Source organism: Palaemon carinicauda, chromosome 2 (genome assembly GCF_036898095.1).
Source record: "Palaemon carinicauda isolate YSFRI2023 chromosome 2, ASM3689809v2, whole genome shotgun sequence".
NCBI classification, from domain to species: Eukaryota; Metazoa; Arthropoda; class Malacostraca; order Decapoda; family Palaemonidae; genus Palaemon; species Palaemon carinicauda.
Window position 1 is genome coordinate 128,985,938 of NC_090726.1, and position 13,576 is coordinate 128,999,513.

At 43.3% G+C, this 13,576-nt stretch overlaps 1 protein-coding gene across 8 annotated transcripts in view; it reads right to left on the reverse strand.

The window, feature by feature from the left end:
* LOC137626877 (serine beta-lactamase-like protein LACTB, mitochondrial) overlaps positions 1-13,576 on the reverse strand; it is a 192,853-nt gene that overhangs the window by 97,151 nt on the left and 82,126 nt on the right. For all 8 annotated transcript variants that reach the window (XM_068357871.1, XM_068357906.1, XM_068357864.1 and 5 more), the window contains one exon: positions 122-546. In XM_068357871.1, the coding sequence (XP_068213972.1) occupies positions 122-546 (425 nt within the window). The remainder of the gene's footprint in view (positions 1-121; positions 547-13,576) is intronic.

The following is a 13,576-nucleotide window of genomic DNA, read 5'->3' on the forward strand; positions in this document are numbered from 1 at the left end:
ATCAGGACGACATGGCTTGAGCCCAAAAATACATACATACATACATACATATATATAAGAAATGTATTGACTGAGTTACTTTGCAATTTTGAAAATATTAAAAAGAAGATTCATGGCTTACCTCGAGCCCAAACAGTACTGCCATCAACAGATACTGAAACAGCAATGCCAGGGGCTCCCACTTGTTGCATTTTACGACTTAATAATACAACAGCCTTACGTTTTGCTTCCTCCAAAGTTTTAGCTCCATCAAGATTAAGGTTTCGCATTTCCTCTATTGTTATGTTTGTTTTATGAACCATAAAACTGTTGTCTTCATCAAGTTCATCGTTCTTTTTCTGACAGAAAGCTTTAACAACACCAAAAGCGGCTGATCCTAACAAGATACTGAATATAATGAGTCTATGGGTCCATTTGGCACTGCCATAATCGTTTCTTTCATAATGATGACCTTCTAAACTGGGAAGGTTCCGTTGTAAATGGGAGCCTTGAAGTGAATGTAAATTCTCCTTGCTATTGCAAATTTGATAACACGATGCTGGTGTCCTAAAACAAGAAAAATAAATTACATTCTATACATATAGAACAATGTATTATGACCTGCATTATGTCTAATGTGATAACTACAAATCCCATTTACTGAATGACTTGATTTACCACATGGCAGGTGAGAGAGAGAGAGAGAGAGAGAGAGAGAGAGAGAGAGAGAGAGAGAGAGAGAGAGAGAGAGAGAGAGAGAGAGCACCCACAATTATTCTTAGATATGTTTGGATACTAATGAGGTTTCAGCAAATGCCTTCTTTTATTCTGACAGCATCAGATGGTGTTGTTTGAATGCTGGATTTATTTATTTATTTACCATTATTATTAGAAGTGTTTTTCATATTTATCAGTAAGTAGTGTTTATCTAGACATGATTGTGAATAATAGAATCAGTTTATTATTATTCATTTTGATTATAGTATGAAAGGTTAGTTAGCTAGGAGTGTTCAAAAGTATTTTTCTATTTTCATATGCAGAATCATATTTCCTCCTTTTCTTTTCTCTCTTCAGGGTGGAAAACTGCTCCACTCATCATCTGTTTTTAAGGCAAGATTGAGATAAATATTTGAAAATTTGTACTGTATAAAGGCTTGGACAGGATATTCTTTAAATTGACAAATTTGGAAGTAATTTGTATTTTCCTTAGCAATACAAACCTGGAGCTCTTTATATGCATTTTTTGGGCTCAAGCCATGTCATCCTGATGGAAGGTTCCTTTAGGTAGCTTTCTAAGGGATATTTGGCTACAGTGATATTCCCAGAGAATTAACTGTTAGGTCTCCAGAATTCTAACTCCTGGCGCGAATATCCTTAAAATTTCTCTCAAGGATATCGCATAATCAGGGGACGTATGCTTGATACGACATATAGCGATCTTCACCCAGAATAGCATTTTCGCTTCGAGGGGGAAAGTGGTAAAATTAGAAGGGGAGCCGTTACCAAGGTACCCTTTCCTCCCATTCTACTGTAGAATATCTAGATAGCGCTCTAGTCAACCCAGCGCGCTATTCCTTTAGTTGTAGCGGCCTCGCACGGTGATTTTCCCTGTTGCTCTCTCGTTATGCTTTGATTTTTTTTTTTTTATAATGCAATCTCCAGCCTGAAGGAGAAGGGCTTCTCTAACTCCAAAGTGTTAGCCTTAGCAAGAAACATCCCACCTTTCTTGCTCCAGCCTCATTAGCCTTTCCCTTTACGGCAAAAGGTTTTATGGCTGTGATGAAGGCAATAGAGGCAGGCAAACCTTGCCCTACAATTGAGGAGTGTAAACCATTATCCTTAGCCCTGCCCAAGGAAGATAAGGACTGGAAAGAAGTTCACCTTACCTTGTCAGTTGGGAAGTTGGAGGCAGATATCGCTGGACGTCAGTTCAGCGAAAATCTCCCTAAGTTGTCTGACTTTCTCTTGCGTAGAGAGCATGAGACAAAAGAAAGACTGGCCGCATCTCTGTCTCTACAGATTTGTCTAGGGACGACGGCCAGCAACAATAGAACCCCGGATATGAATATGGTTATGGCCAAAACACATTTGGCTACTGTGGTCAAGGACCTGTATGGCTTTGTTAAAGCCAGACGCACATGTAGGGGATTCGGTTGCCTCGGCAGCAGTAAAGCAAGAACCCAGGAAGCTGATACCTTCAAAGAAGTCGTAGACAAGGCACCACGGAGAATAGAAATCTTCTCCAGAAGTGGGGCATGTCGACAAAGAGGAAGTCTTCCCCGGATGAGGGTCCCCAGCCTAAAAGGAAGACTAAACGACCTAGGTTGCCCTCTCGCCCTATCAGACAGCAGCAACAACAACTTCCCACAGCTCCTATGACTGCGATGCTCCAGATGGTGGCTCAGCCCCAACCAACATATCAGATGGTGCCTCAGCAGCTGGTTTCCCAGTCACCAGCGTTCATCCCTGCATTGAGAGGCAAACCACTACCAATCGTCCCAAAGTTAGAGGGTCTAAACAGGGCTCCTCTAGATACCCCCCAAGAGGTAAGGGTGGTAAGGGAGGACGCGGTAAAGGAGGTAAATCCTCCGGAGACCAGAAGCAATAAGTTGCTTCGGGTAGGAGGGAGACTCCAACAATTAAAGGATCGTTGAACCTTCGATCCTTGGGCCCACAGCCTAATCAAGAACGGACTTGATGGAGCTGGAACGAGGTTCCACCACTATTCCCTCAATTCTTCCAACACTCTACCCCGTACTGGAAGAATACACAATAGAACTTTTAAGCAAGCAGGTGATAAGGAGAGCAAAGTCCATCAAATTCCAAGAAAGGCTGTTTGTGTTCCCAAGAAGGACTCAGATAACCTCAGAGTCATCCTGGACTTGTCGCCACTCAACAAGTTCATAGAAAACTACAAGTTCAGGATGTTAACCCTACAACACATAAGGAACCTGCTACCAAAAGGGGCGTACATGGTCTCGATAGGCCTAGCATATGCCTACTGGCATATTCCAGTCAACCGCCCCCTCCCCTCCTACCTAGCATTCAAGCTACAGAAGAAGAAGTATGTCTTCAGAGCCATGCCCTTCGGACTAAACATAGCCCCAAGGATCTTTACAAAGCTTGCAGACGCAGTCGTTCAACAACTACGCCTAGAAGGTGTCCAGGTCGTAGCGTACCTGGACGATTGGCTGGTGTTGGCAGCATCCAGGAAGGAATGTATGCAAGAATCCAACAAAGTGATCCAGTTCCTGGAACATCTGGGATTCAAGATCAACGTCAAGAAGTCTCGACTATCTCCAGCTCAAGAGTTTCAATGGCTCGGACTCCATTGGAACTTAAAGTCACACCGTCTCTCTATTTCCCCAGGGAGGAGAAGGGATATAGCATGATCTGTCAAGCGACTACTGAAATCCGGCAGGATCTCAAGACGCCAACAGGAAAGAGTACTGGGCTCTCTCCAGTTCGCATCAGTGACAGGCCCAGTGCTAAGAGCACAGCTAAAAGATGCATCAGGAGTCTGGAGAAAATATGCATCAAACGCTCGAAGAGATCTAAGAAGACCTATACCAACCCTACTACGATCACTTCTCAAGCCATGGTCGAAGGCCAAGAACCTGAAGAGGACCGTGCCCTTGCAACCACCTCCACCGTCAGTCACCATCCATACGGATGGCTCAAAGGAAGGATGGGGAGGTCACTCCCATCAACTGAAAGTTCAAGGGACTTGGTCTTCTCTATTCAAGACATTCCACATCAACTTTCTGGAGGCCATGGCAATCCTTTTGACGCTGAAGAAACTCTCCCCTCGCAAATCAGCCCATATATGACTGATCCTGGACAGCGAGGTGATAATGAGATGTTTGAATCGTCAAGGCTCGAGATCGCCCCAAATCAACCATGTGATGTTGCCCATCTTTCACCTAGCGGAAAAGAAGAGATGGCATTTATCAGCAGTTCACCTTCAAGGGTTCCGCAATGTGATGGCGGACGCTCTATCCAGGCTCACGCCGACAGAGTCAGAATGGTTCATAGATGCAGACTCATTCTCCTTCATCTTACGCCAAGTCCCGGAACTGCAGATCGACCTCTTCGCGACGAGGGACAACAAGAAGCTACCTTGTTATGTGGCCCCAAACGAGGACCCTCTAGTGGAAGCGACGGACGCCATGTGCCTTGATTGGAACAGATGTAACCGTATCTACATGTTCCCTCCTACCAATCTCCTAATGAAGGTCCTCAACAAGCTGAGATCCTTTCGGGGAACGGCAGCTCTAGTGGCTCCCAAGTGGCCAAAGAGTAACTGGTTCCCTCTAATATTGGAACTGAAGCTGAGGCTGGTCCCTCTGCCGGACGCAGCACTGTCTCAACAGGTCCAGAAGTCGACTGTCTTTGCTTCATCACAGAGAACCCAAAGCCTTCATCTCATGATTTTCTCTCCTTAGCAGTTAAGAAAAGATTTGGGATCTTGAAAGGCAGCATAGACTTCTTAGAAGAATATAAGTCCAAGTCAACCAGAAGACAATATGAATCGTCTTGGAAAAAGTGGGTTGCTTTCCTTAAAGCAAAAGGACCAAAAGAAATCTCAATGGACTTCTGTCTGTCCTTCTTTATGCATCTTCATGAACAAGGTCTGGCAGCCAATACGATAATTACGTGTAAATCAGCTCTGACTAGACCTCTACTATACGCCTTCCAAGTAGACTTGTCAAACGAAATCTTTAACAAGATCCCTAAGGCATGTGCTAGACTTAGGCTTGCAGCCCCTCCAAAGCCCATCTCATGGTCCTTAGATAAGGTCCTACACTATGCTTCAACAGTGAACAATGAGGATTGCTCCCTGAAAGATTTGACCCAGAAAGTTATTTTCCTGTTTGCTATAGCCTCAGGGGCTAGAGTTAGTGAAATAGTGGCCCTATCAAGAGATGAGGGCCATATTCAGTTTACAGAAGTGGGAGAACTGAATCTTTTTCTCCTGATCCAACATTTCTCGCTAAGAACGAGCTACCCACTAAAAGGTAGGGTTCCTGGAGAATCTGCCCTCTGAAGGAAGATATCTCGCTGTGTCCAGTTGAGTGTCTAAAGGTCTATCTTCGAAGAACTTCAGACTTCAGGGGAGGACAGCTCTTTAAAGGAGAAACTTCAGGATCAAACCTATCCATAAAACAACTGAGGGCGAAGATCACCTATTTTATTTGCAGAGCGGATCCTGACAGTATACCCGCAGGTCATGATCCAAGGAAAATCGCTTCATCACTGAACTTCTTTCAGTATATGGATTTTAAGCGTCTTCGCTCATACACTGGATGGAAGTCATTCAGAATATTCTACAAGCATTATGCGAAGCAAGTGCAGGAACTTAAACGATTTGTGGTGGCGGAAGGTAGTGTGCTAAAACCTGTCGTCTAGTGCTGTGATGAACAGTGAATTGATTGGGACTATCAATCAAACAGGTGAAGGTATTGACACCTCTTAGTGCAATACTTTGATGTGAGTGTCTCCAATGGGACACTAAGGACTGTTCTAATTAGATGAGTTGAGGAAATATATATATAACACTAGTGCCGTGTGTACTTACAGTGTGAATAGACATTCAACATTATGAAAATTCATATTAGAAAATTTATCAAATTTTCAAATTACTGCGGCATTAATTAAGTTTTCCCTTTCAGGTGAAAACAAGAATTTTCTGTTTTGTTTGCTTGTTATGTTTCTTATTACATATACTAACATGTATATTATACCTGTTATTTTATGTTGGTCATTTCTTACCAATAAATTATCAATAGGTATTTGCGTCTTATTTCGCCCTACCATTGAATTTTAATAAAATATATCAGAGTTTACTTACCCTTCAATAAAACTGCATATATTTGATTATGAACAAAATGTATAGCTATACCCTTGTTCTGACAAATGATACAACATTATGTAATAATGATTGTTCCAACACGTAATACATACAGAGAGACCTGTATGTAGGGATACTATGTTTGTTCTTATACTATATGCAAACCTTGAGACTCCCTTTCCTAAGTCTAGTATGACTCTTCCCTGCAGGGGGCAGGAAGCACTAACATGGTTTATGCTTAGCAGTAATGACGTATAACGGTAACGCCATATGTCTCAATGGTCTGGGTGACCAAGAGGAAAAATTGTCCCAAGGTTAAGGCACTTTTAAGAAATCCACAGATACAGTACTTTCTAGTAATTCTCTGGTAAACTTCCATCAGGACGACATGGCTTGAGCCCAAAAAACGGATTTTGAGCGAAGCGAAAATTTTATTTTTGGGTGAGATAGCCATGTTGTCCTGATGGACCCGCTCTCCTTTTCTATAGAAAAGGCCTTGGCAGGATCCCTCCCGAAACTACTATATCTGTAGCACCATGCTCAACGCTACAAGGAATAGCGCGTTGGGTTGACTAGAGCGCCATCTAGATATTCTACAGTAGTACGGCAGGAAAGGGTACCTTGATAACGGCTCCCCTTCTAATTTTGCCACTTTCCCCCTCGAAGCGAAAACGCTATTTGGGGTGAAGATCGCTATGTGTCGTATCAAACATACGTCCCCTGATTATGCGATATCCTTGAGAGAAATTTTAAGGATATTCGCGCCAGAAGTTAGAATTCTGGACCCCTAACAGTTAATTCTCTAGGAATATCTCTGTAGCCAAATATCCCTTAGAAAGCTACCCAAAGGAACCTTCCATCAGGATGACAAGGCTATCTCACCCAAAAATAGATTTTTCGCGTCACTCAAAATCCGTTATTTATTTCAGCGAAGTTGAAACTAGCCGAAGCTTTTGAAAACACAGGGTTTAACTACCCACAGCTAATTAGCAGGGGTGGAACGGGGTAGGTTAACACCCCGCTCCCACCAGCACTAGCGGCAGCGACTAACTATCATTTCTTAATCACCACATGGCATTTGGGGGTTGGTGCTATCAGGCCAGCATGAATAAAGAGCTCCAGGCTTGTATGGCTCAAAATACAAATTAACTCCGAATCTGTCATTTGTCCCGGTGCAACATACAAACCTCACGCTCTTTAAATGCACTCACCTTTAGGTGGGTGTAAGCCCTTGTCCAACTGGCTGGAAGCTGTCCCGGGATGGCTTCTAGTCCTTGCACCAGGTAATCCTCGTAGGATGATGGCCGGGGTAATTATTTGAAAATGGTATTTTTATTTTAAATAAATTTTTAAATATACTTCCCTGGTAGTTACATACAGTGATACCTCGGTACTCGACCATAATCCGTTCGAGATCCGTGTTCGACCTCCGATTTGTTCGAGTACCGAATTTTTTTTCCCCATAAGAAATAATGGTATATATTCTATTCCGTTCCCAAGCACTCGAACAGGCCCAAAATATTAATAAAACGTGTACCTAAACAACAATAATTATCTAAATGTGTATGAAATTGGTCAGAAAATCCTATAAAACAATTTTAAACCATTTACTGTACTAAAATAAAACAATTTTAAACCATTTTCTGTACTGTAGTGAACATACCTTTGAGCAGCGGTTCGATGGCATACAGGGATGGATGTGGAGAGGATGGAAGGGGGAGGTTACTGCTTGGAAGGAGAGTCCCCTTCCATGATGTGGCGGGGTAGTTCTCCTTCAGGAGTTGTTTCTCTCTCCAATGAAAGGGTGGGCAGATCTATTTCAGGGGTTTCTTCTCTTCTTTGTCTCTTCTTTGGAGGAGAAACAGGCTTTGATGTAGCAGCTTTCTTTTCTTTTGTGAAAAACTGGTCTATTGTTAATTGTTTCTTCCTCCTCTGCAGTATTCTTCGAAAATGATACATGACACTATCATTAAACATATGCACTGCCCGGTTTGCTACTGCAATTTCTGGGTGGTATTTTTCAGCAAAAGCCTGCACATCTGCCCACTTGGAACAAATTTCATTGATGAGAGAACTTGGAACATCCTCCCTTACCTCATCCTCTTCTGAAGATTCCTGCTCCACAATCAGATCCTGCTGCTGTTGTTGTTGCAGGTGCAACAATTCCTCCACAGTCAACTCGGTAGAATGGCTTTCTACAAGCTCATCAATATCATCCTTGTCGACCTCAAGCCCCAAACTCCTGCCCATGACAACAATTTCCTCAACGACATCAGTGTCATCAGAAATTACAGGGGTAGCAGTGCTTGGACCCGCCTCTGGTTGGAAACCTTCAAACTCCCTCTCTGTGACACATGATGGCCACAGCTTACGCCAGGCAGAGTTCAATGTCCTATAGGTCACACCTCGCCAAGCTTGGTCAATCATGTTAACAGAGTTGAGGATGCTGAAGTGTTCCTTCCAGAATTCCTTTAGGGTCAACTTCGTGTCACTGGTCACTTCAAAACACTTTCTGAAAAGGGCCTTGGTATAGAGTTTTTTGAAGTTTGAAATGACCTGTTGGTCCATGGGCTGGAGTATGGGAGTAGTATTGGGGGGCAAGAATTTGATTTTGATAAAGCTGTATTCTTCTTTCAAGTCATCCTCGAGACCTGGAGGATGTGCAGGAGCATTGTCCATAACCAGAAGACATTTCATTGGCAAGCTCTTTTCAATGAGGTAAGCCTTAACCTGGGGGGCAAACACTTCGTTTATCCACTCAGTAGAGAATTGTCTTGTGACCCAAGATTTAGTGTTCGAGCGCCACATAACTGGTAGTGCACTTTTACAAATATTATTTCGTTTGAACACCCGGGGGTTGTCCGAGTGGTACACTAACAAGGGTTTGATCTTGCAATCGCCACTTGCATTTGCACACAGCAACAATGTTAGCCTATCTTTCATTGGCTTGTGACCTGGCATCTTCGTCTCGTCCTTGGTAATGTACGTATTGGCTGGCATTTTCTTCCAAAATAACCCAGTCTCATCACAATTAAAGACTTGTTGTGCGATCAAATTTTGTTCATTTATGTACCGATCGAATTCCCCCACGTATTTATCGGCTGCAATTTGATCCGAACTAGCTGCCTCCCCATGCCTAGTAACACGATGAATACCTGTTCTATTACGAAACTTTTCAAACCAACCCCTGCTCGCTTTAAATGTAAATGAATCACTTTCACTGGTACTCTGACTTTTCTTCACTAATTCTTCATAGATATGCAACGCTTTTTCACAAATGAACGCTTCACTAACACTTTCCCCGGCCAACTGTTTTTCTTTAATAAATATTAAAAGCAACTTTTCCATCTCCTCAATCACTTGTGGCCTTTGCTTAGTTACCGCCGTAACTCCCGTTGCAACATTCGCCTTCTTAATCATTTCTTTATGCTTTAAAAACGTAGAAATGGTCGACTTCGCCATTCCGTATTCTACCGCTAAATCGGACACTCGTACACCATTCTCATATTTCGCTATAATTTCCTTCTTCAACTCGATCGTTGTTCGCACTGTTTTCCTCTTCTCCTTCCCCTTAACACTCATTACTTTCTTGGGACTCATTATGAAAGCTAAAAAAGCAATTAAAAGCACTGAAAATCACTAAATCACAACGAATGCTGATCGCGCGTTGTCTGAGTGACGCTCTCGAGAGAACTGATGCTTCCCGAACAAGCGAGAGTGGCCGAGATGGCGCGATCATCACAAAGCCCATGCGGTCGTCACGTGTTCGGCTGGTCGAGTACCGAATTTTTGGTCGAGCACCGCAGCAAAAATTTCTCGAAAATTTTGGTCGAACTCCGAATTGTTCGAGTATAGAGTCGTTCGACTACCGAGGTATCACTGTATATATAGCTTAAATCCCGCGTTTCGACGCGGCACGACAGAAATTCAAAATTCGCGGCGACAGCCGCCATGACAGTAGGTGGTCATACATGAGCACCACCACTCGTAAGTTATCAGAACCATTACCCATCATCTTCAGAAATTCGATGTCTCTGTTTATATATGTAACTACCAAGTAAGTATATTTAAAAATTTATTTTATAAAAAAATACCATTTTTAAATATGTAATTTCCCTGGTAGTTATATATATATAACTGATTCACACAGTTGGAGGTGGGTTGAAAACCTCGTCCCATTGGGAAATTCATATAATTATTAATAACTACAATTAGTAGTACTAACAATTTGGTTCTTACCTGACAAGGAAGCTGGCTTCATAATTACTCTGCCTCATTATGCCCGCATTCCTTGAGAGACTCAGCGATCCACTGAGGGGGCTGTAAAAGTCTCTTGGGGCTGCCACAAAGTCCTCGACCTTCACGTGGCTAGACCTCCACCCTTGCAAACTTGGCAGAGCCAAGGATACTGAATCTGACCACCTACTCTAAAGTTTAAAAACACACAAAACTAAACTAACTTGACTTGCGTCCCAGACTGTGAAAAGTTGCGACCAACTCACAGACAACCTGAGAACACAAATACAAAAGGCAAGAGTATATAAGATTATAGGGAAGAGGCAGTAGACCCTTCTCCAAGTACGATGCCGGAGGTAACGTAAGGACCCAGGGAACAGCAATCCTCATACTGAGTTTGTACATCTTTAAGATATTAGTTTGCAAAGACTGAATTACTTCGCCAAAACGTGGCCTCTAGGATGGACTTCATAGATTTATTATGTTTATAAGCCATAGAGGTTGCCACAGCTCTAACCTCATGGGGTTTCACTTTAAAAATTGGGAAACTCCTTTCCTCACAATTCTGGTGAGCTTCTCTTATCACGTCCTTGATAAAGAAAGCTAGAGCATTTTTAGATAATGGTAGAGAGGGTTTTTTAACAGAACACCAGAGATTGTCTGATTACCTCTCAGGTTCTTGGACACGTGTAGATAAAATTTAAGGGCTCTTACTGGACAAAGACCTCTCTCTTTCTCTCGCCCAACAAGGTGAGATAGACCTGGGATGTTAAAAGTTCTAGGCCAGGGTCGAGAAGGATTCTCGTTTCTTGCGAGAAAACCAAGATGGAGGGAGCAAATGGTATTGTCTCCATTAAAGCCCACCTTCTTGCTGATGGCTTGTAACTCTCCTACCCTTTTTACTGTGGCCAAAGCAACTAAGAACAGAGTCTTCTTGGAAAGATCCTTCCAGGAAGCCTTGTCCAAGGGTTCAAACCACTCGAGGTTAAAAAGGCTAAAACTACATCCAAATTCCAAGAGGGGTTAGGATTGTCTTTTCTCTTAGATGTCTCGAAAGATCTAATGAGATCAAAAAGATCCTTATTACTTGACACGTCAATGTTACGGTGACGGAAGACGGAAGCTAGCATGCTGCGGTAACCCTTGATGGTAGGTACAGCTGGCTTCTCTTTATTATGCAGATACAATAGAAAATCTGCTATATTTGCTACAGAGGTATTGGTGGGGGAAATTTTGTTACTCCTACACCATCCTCTAAAGATGTTCCACTTGGACTGATAAACTTTGCTAGTGGATGTTCTTCTAGCCCTGGAGATAGCTCGAGCAGCCTCTCTAGAAAAACCTTTCGCTCTTGCAAATTTTTCGATAGTCGAAAGGCAGTCAGATTGAGAGTGAGGAGATTTTGGTGGTACCTCTCTAAGTGCGGTTGTTTGAGTAGATCTCTCCGAACTGGTAGTATTCTGGGGATATCTACGAGCCACTCCGTTAACTCTGCAAACCAAGGGCTCGTGGGCCAAAATGGAGCTATTAGTGTCATGCGGACATTGGTTGACTCCCTGAATTTTTTCAGAACTCTGTCTAGGATCTTGAATGGCGGAAAAGCGTATACATCTAGGTTCTGCCAATTCAGAAGAAAAGCGTCCACTGCGACTCCTTCCTGGTCTGGGACTGGAGAGCAAAAAGCCGGTACTCTTTGTCATTTGAGTGGCGAAGAGGTCTATTGAGGGTTGGCCCCACAACATCCAAAGGTTGGTGCACACCTCGTGATGCAGGGTCCATTCTGAGGATAGAACTTGCTCCCTCCTGCTGAGCATATCTGCCATGACGTTCTTCTCGCCTCGAATGAAGCGAGTAATCAATGTTATGTTTCTCGCTTCATCCAGAGGAGGAGGTCTCTTGCCGCTTCGTAAAGAGAGGTCGAATGAGTGCCTCCCTGTTTCTTGATATACGCCAACGCAGTGGTGTTGTCTGCGTTTATCTGAATCAGTTTTCCTCGGACTTCCTTTTGGAAATGAATTAGGGATAGATGAATGGCCACTAGTTCCTTGAGATTTATATGCCATTTCATTTGTGACTTTGTCCAAAGACCTGATATCTCGGCCTTCCCGAGAGTTGCACCCCAACCTATGACTGAGGCGTCGGAGTACAACACTAGGTCAGGGATCTTTTGGTACAGATCGAGACCCTCTTGGAAACTGTTGACATTGTCCCACCATTCCAAGTGATTCCTGATCACTAGAGGAATTGGCATCCACATTTCCAAACTCTGATCTTTCATCCAGAACTTTGCTAGATGAAACTGTAGAGGACGTAGATGAAGTCTTCCCAGAGACACAAACTATTCGATTGTTGACAGGGTGCCTATGAGACTCATCCAATCCCTCACCAGGCATGATCGTAAGTTTAGGAAGTGACGTACTTTCACCAGGCAGTCTAGAATACGTTTCGGGGCTGGAAAATCCAGAAAAACTGCTGAATGAATCCTCATCCCCAAATAGATAATATTTTGTGAGGGTGTTAGCTGAGACTTGGGTAAGTTTAAAATCAGACGTAACTGTTGAGTCAATGAGATTGTTATTTGGAGAGACTCCAGACACTTTGCTTGCGATTCTGCTCTGAGTAGCCAGTCGTCTAGGTAAAAAGAGATCCTTACTCCCCTTAGGTGAAGCCAGCGAGCTACATTGGCCATTACTCGGGTGAAAACGTAAGGAGCCGTGCTTAGACTAAAACAGAGAGCTCTGAATTGATATGTGGTTTTGAGGAACACGAACCTTAGAAACTTCGTGTGGTCCGAGTGTACTGGGATGTGAAAATACGCGTCCTGCAGATCTAATGACACCATCCAGTCTCCCTGTCTGGTGCCTGCATGGACTGATGCTGAAGTCTCCATGGAGAACTTCACTTTGCTGATAAACTTGTTCAATGGGCTGACGTCCAGAACAGGTCTCCATCCCCCTGAGCTTTTCGGAACTAGGAAAAGCCTGTTGTAAAATCCCTTCGAAGAGGTGTCCTCTACCACTTCTATGGCTGATTTTGACAGCACCAGGTTCACTTGTTCTTGAAGAACCGCTGTCTTGTTCCCTGATTGGGATTTTGATAACTCCAAGGGTGTCAACGACATGGGAGGCATTTTCAGGAAGGGGATTTTGTATCCCTCCTTTAGAACATTGATCGACCAGGAGTCCGGCCCCCTTTGGCTTCAGTTCTGCCAAAAGTGTGAAAGTCTGGCTCCCACTAGTGTCTGGAGAGAACATGTCTCACTTCTTTGATTTATTTTGCTGTTTAGGGAATTTGCGAGTCTGACCTCAGGCAGCAATTCTTTGAGGTTCCCTCGAGGGGGCTCTGCCACGAAATGGCTGACGAATGGGGGAGTCTCCTTTTGTAATCTTGTAGGAAAGGAAACTGGAAGAACCTTTCTAGCAGTCCTAGAGATCAGATCTTGGGTGACTTGTTGTGACAGTGTTGCAGACAAATCTTTTACCAATTCAGGAGGGAAAAGATGTTTGCCCA